Source organism: Balaenoptera borealis (assembly GCF_965194805.1).
Source record: "Balaenoptera borealis genome assembly, chromosome: 3".
NCBI lineage: Eukaryota > Metazoa > Chordata > Mammalia > Artiodactyla > Balaenopteridae > Balaenoptera > Balaenoptera borealis.
The window spans coordinates 65,133,544-65,147,363 of NC_138866.1; the positions used below are offsets into that span (position 1 = coordinate 65,133,544).

General features: G+C 38.6%; 1 protein-coding gene across 15 annotated transcripts in view; it reads right to left on the reverse strand.

Moving 5' to 3' along the window:
* Window positions 1-3,073: 3,073 nt before the first annotated feature.
* Window positions 3,074-13,820, reverse strand: part of AKAP6 (A-kinase anchoring protein 6) — a 572,476-nt gene continuing 561,729 nt past the window's right edge. For 14 of the 15 annotated variants that reach the window (XM_082384022.1, XM_082384023.1, XM_082384021.1 and 11 more), the window contains 2 exons: window positions 9,670-13,091; window positions 3,074-4,588 (listed from right to left, as the gene is read on the reverse strand). In XM_082384022.1, coding sequence (XP_082240148.1) covers window positions 9,711-13,091 — 3,381 coding nt within the window. In that variant the 3' untranslated portion in view covers window positions 3,074-4,588; window positions 9,670-9,710. Of the gene's footprint in view, window positions 4,589-7,190; window positions 8,774-9,669; window positions 13,092-13,820 lie in introns of those variants that run through there. The other variant, XM_082384024.1, reaches the window with a different exon arrangement.

Below are 13,820 nucleotides of genomic sequence, written 5' to 3' on the forward strand. Positions count from 1 at the left end.
CAGAAATGTCAGTTATGAACGATCAAAGAAAGAAAGAATAAAAGCACAGGGAAACTGTTCAAGATTAAAAAGATAGGAAAACCAAAAGCAATGTGTGACCTTTGCTTGGATCCTGGATTAAAGCAAAAAACAACTGTAAAAGGACACTATTGGGGCATTTGGAGAAATTCATTTGAGTATGTATTATCAGGTATTATTGTATCAATGTTAAGTTTCTTGGGTGTGAGAATGGTGTTGTGGACTTGTAGAATAATGGCCCTGCTCTTAGGTGATACATGTTGAAGCATTTACAGATCTGCAATTTAATTTCAAATGGTTTGATCACACAGAAGTGTGTGTGTGTGTGTGTGTGTGTGTGTGTAGAGATGAAACAAATGTGGTAAAATATCAGGAATAAATAAATCTGAATGATGAGTATGCAAATATTACTGTACTGTACCACTCATTCAACTTTTATAGGCCTGAAAACATTCAAAATAAAAATTGGAAAAAGAATATATAGAAAAAAAGAGACAGTTGTAAATTTAGTTGGTTCAAGTTAGAAAAATTTGAAAGATAAGAATTATATGGTGCTGGAAAAATTAAGTATTTGTTAAAATTCTAAAGATAATACCAATTCCACTTAGAAATTATAACAATCTGACTTGTAAGAAATAGCTGGATCATTTCAGTGTGTTTTGATATTTTCATCTAATTTGTTCCCAGGAAAATTACAGCATTGGTGAAACCTGAGTTGGGCTAATCAAACACAACAAAGTTATTAAACTAAGCTTCTCAAAAGCCCTGAAATTAGATTGTTCTGTTGTTGCATAAGATGCATATTTATTCAGTGACCAGAAATCTGAAATATATTTTTTTCTGCAATTAAAACTTACAAATACAAAAACCACTTCTAGTAGTCAACCAGGTAATTCTGCATATTGTTTGCTCACTAGATTTTTGAAAATGTAGGGAAACAAGATAGGAAACAAAATAAATGAGTCATCTTTTAATTTGGAGAAATTACCCTATTCAAGGACATGAAAGGCACTTTCACAAAAAAACGGTAAACCCTTTGTAGGCAGAAACCGTGTTTTAGTTGCCTTTGTATCTCTAACGCCAAACACATTGCCTCACACGAGTAGCCAGTCAATGAATGAATGTTGTTGAACGACTGGATGAATAAACGGAGTTGGGGGACCCTGCTTTATATGGAAACAGGTTAGGTTCAGATTTGACGTAAGGAAAGGATTCAACATGACTCCGCCACTGGACTGGGCCACTGAAGGAAGTAATGAATTCTTATTTATTCACTTATTTATTTATTTATTGAAATTTACAATAATAGAATAAACATATATCTTGGATATATTTTGAGAGAAAACTTACCATTTAAATGTTCGGATATTTTTCTACATGTATGATGAGCAAGACAGTTCCTCAGTTTCAAGGATTCTGCCTCTTAACATTCAGTCAGGTTTAAATGGATCTGAAAATCATGACAAATGAAGGGTGGTGGAGGGAACTGAAGAACAGAAATCACAGCAGCTGGGAGAGGATGGCTAACTGGTCTCTCTCTTCAGGGTTGCCAGGAGAAAGGAGCAGAAATACTCTGGGCGGCTCATCAGGACAGAACTAGGACCACTGAGCAAAATTAAAGGCGAGGAGAAGGCAGAACTATGCAGATTTTAGCAACCTAAGAAATAACTTTCTAACAAAGAGACGCATCCAACGGTGGGACAGCTTGCCTTGACAGACAATGAACCACTGTCACTGAAAGTGTGTAGGCAGAGTTGGTGTGACCGTTTTCAAGGCTGCCTGGTGGGGGGCAGGGGGGTCGTGCCTACCTAGAGCGAAGGATTGAGGCTATTCAGTCACTTCCAGCCTGAAAAAGCACTGTTCAATAAACCGGAAAGTCATGCTACAAATTTGGTGTTAATACTAAGCGGATAATTAAAAAACACATATTTTCAATACCTCAAAGTCTCCAATGAGCACACAACAGGTAAATAGAATATCTCGGTCAGTTTGCTCTTCAAATGTTTTACCAATAGACCTAGACTTGGCATTGTTAATTACTACCCAAGGAAAATTTAGGTTGTCTCAGTATATAAAGTAATACCGTACCTCAACGGAGCTCCAGAATGCTCTTAGGTATTTCAGAGACTCTAGGATTTGTTCCTTCTCTATGGCCTGGGCTGCTAATCCTGTGTACTCTGTGATCATCTCGAGCCTAGCTTATTTTCTACAGCTGCCTCCTAACGAGGCATTTACCTCTAATCTCTTTCCCCTGTAATCGTTTTGAATACTGCAGCTAGATGTCTGCCTAAAACCCCTTTTGAACAAATTGCTACCCATTAAAAAGCCTAGAATGATTCATCAATTTAGAAATATGTATGGAAAAGATTAGAAGAGGCATAACAATACAAATAGTTATTAAGTGGCAGAACTATAGACTATTATTTTTTAACTGTTCTTGGTGTGGTACTAATAAAGTTCTAATAATAAATAAAATCAGGTGCAAAACAAAGACGATACAAAGTTTCCTTACTACTTAGCATATTACATACAAAAGCTCCAACCTAACATTTTAAAATACCCTTCATTAAGTCTCACAATTTACTGTTTCTCCTACTATCCCTGCAATAAAGCTGCACTATTTTCTACTAACTTCCGCTCTCTTTTAACCCTTTTTTTCCTCCTTGTCCTTCATTGCTGTTTCTGTCTTTGTGCCTCTTTCACTGCTTTGTTCTCTTCCTCATGTACAGGACAACTACTGAATCTCACTGTGTGTTCACCTCGTCCGTAATGTAGGTAACCCTCCCGAGGGCAGGGCTTTTGTTTGTTCATCATTGCATCCCCTGCATCTAGAACAATGCCTTGCAGGTAAAAGATGTTAATGAATTATCAGTTGAATCAATGATTGTCATTACTGTGACTATCTGAATCTACATTATTTCTTTTTGAAATTTGATATAAACTGATTATATATTATATGGTTTTATATTGCATTTCGTCATCTTTCTAATTGTTTACAAGTGTTTTAGTGTAGGTTTCTCAAAATGAATAGATAAAAGTCATCCATATTACCTAATTCAATACTTCAATTCAGCAAATTTTTATTCAGTACCTACTATGTGTCAGGCACTTTAGTAGGTATTAGGATATAAATTCAAAACTACATTTAACAAGAGCAGTAAAGACTAAATGGAATATTTCTTAGCTAATTTCTTTTACACAAAATAAATACACCTGAAATCTATAGTCTAAATCAAAAAATAATCAACTTTTTTTATACTTCTCTACCATCCTTCCATCAAACCCATTCAAAATAATTATATAAAATAAATACAAGATATACTAGGTATCCTGAAACCCAACACTAAACCATTAATGATAAGTAGAAATAAAATATCTAGGATAAATTTTTATTGGTTTAGGGGAACTGGCACTTAATCATTTGTGTTCCAAGATCTTTATAGTTACCAGAAAGATTTTGGAAATTGTGAAAGCATCATGTATAGTTTAAGAAATTTTAAGTCTCTTATACAATATGGATACTTTGGAAGCTGCTACATGTCACACTTTTCCAGAACCAGATGCAATAATTTGGTAAAGAACACAGGTAGAAGAGATCACTAATTTTCCTTTTCCCCCAATAAACTATGTTTATTATGCCAATTTTAATTACCATGCAATCTAATGGATTTAAGGCTTATATTTTCCACATCACTAGACATCACAAAAATGAAAGCATTTTATACTGTCATTATACATCAGTGTTTGTACTTGGTTATACATATATACAGAAATTATTCACACATCTTAACCTTGCTATTTCCTCCTTTCAAACCAACATAATTTTACCGTGAAAGCAGCTTTTTAATAAATGGTATAAGAAATACAGCAAGGCACACTTTTTTAAAAAACTTTTTTCTCATTGCCACCTCAAGAAGCATAAAAAACAAAAATGTTGTACATAATTTAATAGTAGAATGTCACCAGTTTATAATATACAACACCATATCGTTGTTTCCTGAAGTGCTGCATAGATTATTATTTTTTAAAGGAAATAAATAAAATGGCGCTTTTAAAAGTTGCTTAATTTTGAAAGAAGGGCCAGGGTTTCTTCTCTATGCTGCAATCAAATCAAATGTTGGCCTTTTACATAAACCTCTTTCCATGAACATAGGCACCATACCATAAAAAAAATCCAGACTGAAACGTGAAATTGGTCAAGTACCAGCAGGGGGTCATTCCAGACAGGTGAATTTAATGGACCATCAATTTGGTGAACTGCAGAATTTTAGAGAGTAGATGGGGAGGGGAGAAGGCAAACTGAAAAGTCTCTCTGGAGAGGTGGGGTCGGTAGAGGTAGCTTGGGACAGGAATCCATGGGAGAACAAGCAGCTTTGCTGAACTTCAAAGACAACCACCTACAGAGAACCAGTGCACACATCCAGATCACAAGGCTCATGTGGACAACCGCATTCGGAAGAAAGATTCATCTTGGGAGAGGTCAATGTAACAAATGGCAGTGACACGATGGAACCAGAGACCAGCCCAGGGCGGAAATATGAGGCCACCCCTGAGTTGCAGCCAGGCTTACCTACAAGAAACACAAAAGTGACAAGAAAAGATTTCAGAAGTGTCTGTTTCATTTGCAAAACTGAGCCCCTTTGAAGAACAATGAAGGTTGCCATTTAGAACTACTTGCTAACGTTCTGAAATAAAAGGATACATAAAATACAGTGACTTTAATAGCCCAAATGTTTCAGAATCACTGTGAAAAAAATATATATTTTAAAAAGACATGGTTTTAAAGAAAAGAAAAATCATCAAGTTTGATCTTTTCTCTGGATCTCACCTACTCTTTTGCTTGTGAACTCAGTTTTGAACACTCAAGAAGCCACAAATCAATATGAAAATGTGAGGCTGCCAATGCCAAGTGATGCAGCAAAATATCAACAGTGATTCACAAACTGGGAGCCTTGACCCTCGGGTTTAACCTTTCCTTCAATCACTATATGTGTGACAGTGGAATTGAACAATTCCATTATTTTATAATGGGGAAATATTCATAACTGTGATAATCCCAAATGCTTCAGTCCCTTGCCTATAAAAGGATACAACTGGGGCTTCTAGCTCAAATAGGAATGCATTTCATTTAAAGCACAGACAGCATTGTGCAAATGAGAATGATTCAATTATTTCTGTACATCTGATGGCTCAGATACAAATTTGTTACAAACTCAATTGGTTCTTCATATTTCTGAGTAGCTAAAAGCGACCTGTCGAGTGTGAGGAACAATTAAATTCCAGGTTTAGGCAATGCAGGGTACAATTACGTTAGGTCCTCTGACCAGCTCTCAAATATAGCAGGCTTTTGCTTGTATGGGTTTAAACTGAGTTCTGAAGTCTGATGTCTGATGTCAGGTTGCTTTACTGTCCTTCTAGAAGTAAATGTTCTCATTCTTTCTGTCTTGCTCTCTCTTTCTCTATAATCTTGCAACCTGTTGGAGAGCCAGAAAAACTTGAGCAACTGTGGTTTGGCTGGAGCCACAGGATGTTGGGGAGAGAAGGCAAATTATCAAGAACAGGGAGAGACAGACAGGAACAGATGGGACAAAATTTGGTACAGTAAAATAACGCAGTAACTCAAGAAAGCATGGTGCATTGTTCAAATGCTGAGGACACGACTCATTTGAAATCTGGCCACTGAGTAGGGAATCCTTAGGTGAGGCAGATATGGTCTCACTAAATGATGGTATTTAAATTCCTCTGCATAATCAAGACTTTCAACTTGGCCCACGTGGAAAGGGGCAGGACAAACTGGTTGAGACAGAGATCTGGGCCGTGTGTGTGTGTGTGTGTGTGTGTGTGTGTGTGTGTGTGTGTGTGTGTGAGAGAGAGAGAGAGAGAGAGAGAGAGAGGAGAGAGAGAGAGAGAGAGAAAGATGGGTGATGCCCAATAAAATCTGTGTTACTTGGCATGGCAGGGCTCGTTATTCAGAAGTGCTAGATAATTAAAAAACACTTCACATCCACCAAGACCTTGATTTATTAAAGTGATTTTAAAGGTAAATATGATAAGATTACACCTATGTTGTTTAGTGAAAAATTAATACTCTATCACCGAGAGTAGTTTCTTAAACTTGCTTGGTCAGCTTTGGGTCACATTAAACACTTAATGTCAATCCAATTAATAGAATGTGTTGTGTACATGAGAAACGTTTGCTTTTACAGCTTTCCCAGTTTGTAAAAACTGAGCAGCAGCATTTTTTACAGTATATGTGTATACTTGAGCATGTATGAATACAAGTGATTGCCTAAAATCTAAAATCTATAGGCCAACTCTTTGCAGACCAATAAAGCAGGAAAGGCAATAGAGCTAAAAAGTTCTGAAGGAAATATATACATCCTAAGTAAATACGGTACCCCCGCACACTAAAACAAGCCCAAAGAGCAGAGCAAACCAAAAGGTAAAAAAGTGTATACACTGGCTGAATGTGATGAGTTCAATTTTTGTACCACAGGATTTATCCAGCCTGAAGTTTAGGGTTAAATCATTCACCAAAGATCAGAGGCTTATGATGAGGAATACAGAATACAGCAAAAAGATGAGCACGAAGTACATCTCTTAGGCAGGTCCTAGGAGGCTCCCCAGAAAAACATTATATGCTTCCTCCAAATTAGGCAGAAATATCTGGATCTATCCAGTTACCTTTCCTTTGATGTGATTTGCTGTAACTGACCTCTCTACTTTTGTAGAAACGTGACACATATATGAAAATAGTGAAAAGCACAGCAGTGTACCCGGAAATCAGTGCAAATGCATACTGTGTTAGATCATGTTAAAATTTCTCAGTTTCAGTGGGTTTTTAATTAGAACACAGTAAATGAAAAATGTGTTCCAAAATTTTGAAAAAAAAGTTTGTTACTGTTGTAGACTGTAACTGCTATTCTAAGTTATAGCTCTTCTAGAAGGCATTTCAATAATTTCATCATCTGAGAGCTTACTTCTGGGGAAAAAAAGGCAAACTGAATTTGGTGAACTTTATTTTCCTGATAAAAAGAGCACCCCAACTGACGGTTTTCAAATGGCTTAAAAAAGTAGAGCTTTTTCTTATAGGAAGAACAATGACAACAATTAAGCTTTTATAGACATGAAACCTCTTATTTACCAAATAATTTTACTATGTATTCCCGACATTTAACACAGAAGGCATGTCAACATTTTGAGATTAAATAACTTGTCCTGGTTGGTAGTATGTTAACAATATGTAAATATTTATACCAGGTGCCCAGTGTTAATGACTGGTGAAATGTTTAGGCATCCAGATGTTTTGTCTATATGATACTGAAAAAAACTGAATAGGCCCAGTAAATATGGCTACCTAAATGGCCTTAGGCTGATAACAAGTCACTGGGGGGCGATGTGAGTTCTGCAGAAGTAAAATCAGGCTGCTTCTCCCATTGCCTGAGATCAGCCAGGCATCGAACCACAGGGTCCCACAAAATATTGCTAACTGGAAAGTGGGCTGGCTGATAGTTTTACACTGTCCATGCCTGTAAAATGTGAGGATTACACAGATCCATCAGTATATTCCCGTCCCTGAGTCTAAAGATGGAGCTGTGAGTCATTATATTTCATTCCAATTCTATATCTGTGTAGGGGAGAGGAGAAATCCCCGGAGCATCAAAAAGGCAGGAGTGCACCCCATAGGCTTCTCCAGTGCCAGAGCTTCTTGAGACCAGATCTCAGCATGACTGGTGACTTGAGGGTCACAGTCACATGATGTCGTGCTCAGAGTGGTGTTGTTTCCAAGCCTTGATCCCCTTTCAGAAAACAAAAATCAGCCAGGCTCTACCAGCCCTTTTGCGGAGGTTAGCAGAGCCGGCGGTACAATTGGTTCTAATAGAACTTGTTTTGAAGCAGCTTATGGAATCGCAGTTGTTCTCCCTTCATGGTCAGTTTTACAGCATACTGATAGAGAATGTGGTTATAGGGTGGACATGTTTCACAGAAAATACATTTCTCTCTCTCCTACATTTGTTCTCCCTTGCTGGTCAGTTTTACTGCATACTGATAGAGAATGTGGTTATAGGGTGGACATGTTTCACAGAAAATACATTTCTCTCTCTCCTACTTTTGTTCTCCCTTGCAACCAATTGTAAATAGAGTCTGAAACACAGAAAATTAGTTGAGCTATATTAGTAAGTAGGATGCTTTTCTTCAATTTTGCATACTGAGTTTATTTTTAGGGTATATATATGGTATAGATTCCCCCCCTCACTCCCCATTTGCAGCAGCTCTACACAGAATCACATTTTAATGAGCTGAGGGCACAGGTGTTGCAGGAAAAAAAGTAATGATGTTTGCCATTCATCTTTCAAATTAAATAATGTGTTTTTAAATAGTAACTTTTTCCATAATACATTATGGGAACAACATTTATCTGTCACATTTTAAAAGATGTATTTGTAATAAATGTAAATTACTTTTAGAAAATCAGTAATTAGGCTCATCAAAAAATAAACAATCTGCCACAAAAAAGATAATCTTTAGCATAGTTAAGTGTAATAACTGTTATTTGAATAAGTTAACAAATTAGGGTAGATTGCTTCTGTAATTCATTTCCTATAGCACGAGTTTAGGTTACTGCATTAAGCTTCTGGAGTACGGGTGGAGACGGCATTCAGTACCTCACACTTCGGTGAAATACAACTCTCACATTCAAAAACTGAAATTTTCTTCTATAAACTTGATTGAGAAAGTATATTCATCATTAGGGCTTAGAAACGGGAAATAACAGAATTTTTGTGTCACTTTTAGAGCTGTATCATCATATCAGAATTATCAATCAATAGCTGTCTTATTAAACACGAAGAGTAGAATGACTTTCTTAAAAAAATTGGATGGAAATCAGCCTGTCACCTTCAGGCAAAATTCAAAAATTCTGTTCTTATCAAAACACCATTAACTTGTCACGTATTCGCTCTGCATTTGCTTTCTGAGCCTATTCTCAGTCTCTGTGTGGATAAATAAAAGCCTCTTCTTTAACATCAACTTTCCCCTCCTATTTGAATCCTCAGACTTGGTCATGATTAGGAGCTGTGACAGCACAGCCTTCCACCGGGGAAGCAAATGTGATGATAGTTACATTAGACAGAAGCGTAAAAGGAAGGCTCAGATCAGGAGATGCAGCCTTTAACCTAATCATTGTTCATCTCCAGGCACTAAAGGAAGCGGGCATCTCTGTGCACAGAAGCTGAAGCGGGGACCGCTGTCACTGTGCATGCATTCTGATCAGAGGGTATAATTGCAATTTGCAGAACCGTTTTTCCTCCCTTAATGGGAGAATTTGAGGCCCTACATTATTTGACTACTTCCTCAAATTTTTTATTCTTCTTGCCATAACGATGTAATAAAGGTAATGTAACTAAAAGTGTCAATTGTGACTGTTTTCTCCCCCATTTGCTTCATAGTTACTTGCATTGTTGGGAGTAGTTCTTTCATCTAAATGTCTTATTCAGGTAAATATCTGCCATGACCAGCTATCCTGACTAGTCTTTTCTCCTATCATAGCTTTGTTGACTAAAATTCATATTTTAAGTATGTATATATTAAATATATGTTAAAATATATCAAATATATATATATATATTAAGACATGAGGACTATACGTACCTTTCAATGAGATGATTTTCATGCTTGGAGAGGGTTACATTCTACCTACGCATATTCCTATGTCGTTCTTCATGAAGGGTCAGAAGATCTTCTTCACAGGTTAACGTTTTGGGGTTGGAATGCAGCGCAGCCGTGTCTTTTGGCGGCTTTGCCTTCGAGGAGAATCCGGGAACTCTAGATTGGGCTGAAGAAGCATCACGTTCTTCTGGCCTTCCAGACTCACCTGGGCTTTCTGAACTCTCCTTTTCACCGCTCAGCCTTGAAGGAGTAGTTAACTCTGAGCTTTCTCCATAGACATTAGAAGCTTGGGGTAAACCATCCACTTCCTTTCCTACATCACCTCTTTTTGGAGGGGGAGGACCCGGAAGAGCCATCATGTCTGCATCATCGACGGGGAGAGAAGTATCACTGAACGTGGAAGGGCCTGCTGCTGCTTGCAGTGGCCCTGGAGCTTCACTGGGAACCGCAGGTTCATTTGGAAGAGCGCTGGAGAAACAGGACGGGTATTCAGCAGGGTCCTCCTCAACACAGGCCTCGAAGAAGCATTCGGTGTCTTCCTTGTCTTCTGAGCCAGAGTCCGTCATGTCCGGTGGCAGTGGAGTGTTGCTCTTCTCTTCTATGTAATTGGTGACCTCCCCGCAATCACTGTCATGAGATGAGAGAGATAAGTATGAATAAAAGTCCCCCTTTCTCAGCTGGATGGGCCGGTGAGAATGTTCCAACACCTTCTCCTTGATTTGAGTTAATGAAGTGGGAGCAGCTGCCTCATTTTCAGGTTGAGATTTACATTTCAGGGCTGTTGAAGCCATGTCAATGATTTCCTTGACAAAGTCGTGTACTGAACAATCTTCGGCATCTTTTTGATGGAAAACATCTGGGTCACAGTTGCAACAGGAAACGTTGTCACTGATAGAAACATTTTCCTCTGTTTCGTTTTGTTCAAGTGCTAGGCAGCAACCAGCAGATTTTTCAGCCATATTTGGTGCATCATCAGATGAAGATTTCAGTACCTCAGAGTCCTGTCTGTTGATAACACTGGTTTCTGAAGGCAGTTCTGGACAAGACTTCTCAGTGGGAGTAGAAGCAGCACTTTGATTTTCAAAATGGTGGTGATTTTGACATTTCTTTGGAAGATGTCTAACCATCTGGGGAACAAATTCCTTTCCAGCAATATTTGAATCATCTGAGCTATCCATAAATGCTTTGCACTTACAGTGCTCGCTCTCTGAAATCCTTTTCCCAGTTGGACCAAGATTTTCTGATTCCTTTGAAATCTCATTCAGTTTGCCCTTCTGCCTTTCTGGAATACTTTCAATATTGCCATTTTCCATGTCTGCCACATATGGATCTTTATTAACTTTGAAAATATTTTTCTTATTTTCACCCTTTGTCCCTAACTCACAGGTGTGGGGTAAATTCTTACTATTTCCATTATTTTCAGAGAGATGTTTTATGGAGCCATTTAGAAGGGCCTCTATGTTCAGGGTGTCAGAGGAATTGTTCATCTCACTACAACTTACATCCTTACTGCCCTTTATTTCATCACTGAGATTACACCTTCTCTTATCTCTTGTCAAGGAAAACTTCGGTCTAATCCAGGTCTGCAGCTCATTCTTTATATAGTCCAGCCCTGACATCAAGTTGCACTCTTCATAAATTTCATCATCTGTTGCAATACTGGAGTCGTCATCCTCATCTTTGATGCATAGTTCTTCTTCTGTCAAGGTGAGCGTCGAGCTGGAGAGGAGGTCACTGTCATCTTCATCGTCAGTGCAGGCAGAGGTGCAAGAGACATTCACGATCATGCTGACATTGACATCACTTTCATCGGCCACCGAACGAGGCAGGCGCTTCCTGAATGATGCATTTGATTCCGGGATCTTGTTCTTGTGTAACACAATATCCTCTGAGCAAAGAGAGAGCTCATCACTGCTGCTAAGTTCTGTAAGAGATGCTGGCGAGTCTTCATTGATAGAAGATGCTATGTCCAATGACAGTTGGCCAGGAAAAGACATCTTTTGGGAACAGCTTTGAAGAGTGATATCGGAAACACTTCGCTTTATCTTTTGCTCCGAAGGGCTCTGGATATTCTCCAAACGATTCAGGAGATCTAATGTTCTTTTACTCAGTTCACCAACTGAGCCACTGCTCACGCTTATGTCCCCAGAGCTGTGACAGCTAAAAAGATCTTCATTGCTTTTATAGGATGTCAACCAACTTTCTAAAGAAGTGCTTCGCTGGAGGCTGTCACTGCCATTTTTAAAGATGCCCAATGCAAATAAATCACCCCCTGGAGAAAGAGACTCAATAGAGGAACTATGAGATAAAAGGGAGAGCTGTTTGGCATTCTGCATGCCAGTGAATGTCTTCTCTACATCACCACTTTTATATGAATTGCGATCCATTTCATGAGATGCACTTGCCAAAATCCTTTCATGGGGAGGTGCATCTGGTTGTAACTCTGTAGCCTGATGTTTAGATTTGCAGGATTTTTTATCAAAATAAAAACCATGAAGCAGGGGATCCTCCACATGTGCTTTTTCACTTTGTGACTGTTTCGTTATCATTGGTAATTTGAGTTTTGAGCCTTGGAGGTACGAGTAATCATAAAATGTAAACACATCATGTTTTCCTTGTAATTCTTCTCCCAAACAATCAGGGGTATGTTTGGTAACACTGTTTAAATCTCCAACTTTTCCATTTCCACAACCGACTGGTGAAATGGATAACTGAGAGCTATTTGGAAGCTTAATTTGTTCCTCCTCATCTTTAAACTTTTGCTTTAACACGTTAACTGCATCTCCCATTTGTGGGTCCAGACGTTCAGTTTCAGGGTTACTTGGGGACCCATCCACCACATTGTGCAAGCACATTTCAGAGTTGGTAGTGGTTTCAGTGTCTCCTTCACTGACAATTCCACTCTCACTGCCTGAATTTTGACTCAGGTCTCCTCCGTGGCATGGGCAGGGTTTCACCAAATTGGAACCCCCTAGAAGATCTGGCAAAGACTTGGTAGATGAAAATGAAGAGTCTTTACTGAGACTCTTAGTTAAAACACTAGACTGTGTCATGCTCGTGAAGTTCGGATTGTTTTTCAGGAATGGGATGTGGTTGTCTTCATAGAGCTCAACATTGTGGAGGCTGTACACTTGGTAAATGTGTGGACTGGACAGGGCAGTGATACTCGACGCACACTGAGATTCCCCGTGGTCACCTGCCTCTTCCTCATAACCGGGGTCCTCACTACCTGTCTCTTCAAGCTTTAAGGAAGGCAAGACAGGTTGGGATTCTTGATCAAGGTCATTCGATTCTTCATTCAAACTAATTAACTTGTTACTTATGTCAGTTTCATCCCATTCCAGGGCATCCTCATTTGTCCCATTTAGGTCCATCAAGCCAGGATCAATCACATTCAAAGTCTCCTGTGTAGGAGAAGGGGGGAAAAAAAGAAGAAGAATTAGGGAACACAAACATGAAAATTTTATCCATTCAAAATCTCTTGGAAGAGTCAGGAAAGAAATTTGCCCCAAGCATGAATTTGAAAGACAGCATAATTATCAGCTCTATTCCTCTCTGGAATAACATCCAAAATTATTGAAAAATGCTTTTCTATCAATAGTAATTTGTCACTGAGGGCAATAGCATAGATTAAAATGTAAGATTATTACAGTCAAATTGTAATATATGGAATTAGCCATTTCCTATTGATTCTTCTATCAATACATTTTTAACCTTGGATTGGGTGAAGATAAAACTGTCAGGTAAATAAAGGTAAAAAGAGTATAGCTTATGACATCTTTTAGGGAATAGTCACTCTGATGTTATCTCAGTTCTGGAGTCCAAAATGGAGTACTATCTGCAGCCACATATGGTGAACCCCCTCCTGCTTCTATTCCTGGGTTCTCCACTTGAAGCAGCTTCTGCCTGGGAAAAGAGAATAGAGTTGGCTCTACCTGTAGAGCCATTCACAGGCCAGAGGCTCTCACGTGTCTATCTTTTCCACTGTCTTCCCTTTCAGGGTTCTTCTTCTTCAGAATCTGGCTCTGTTCCCAATCAGACCCAAGATGAGCAACCTCCGACTAGTTTCCTTACCTACATCTTTCTGGACCTTGAGTCTCGGGCCCCAGTGCTGCAGGGCAGCTTCTTAATTA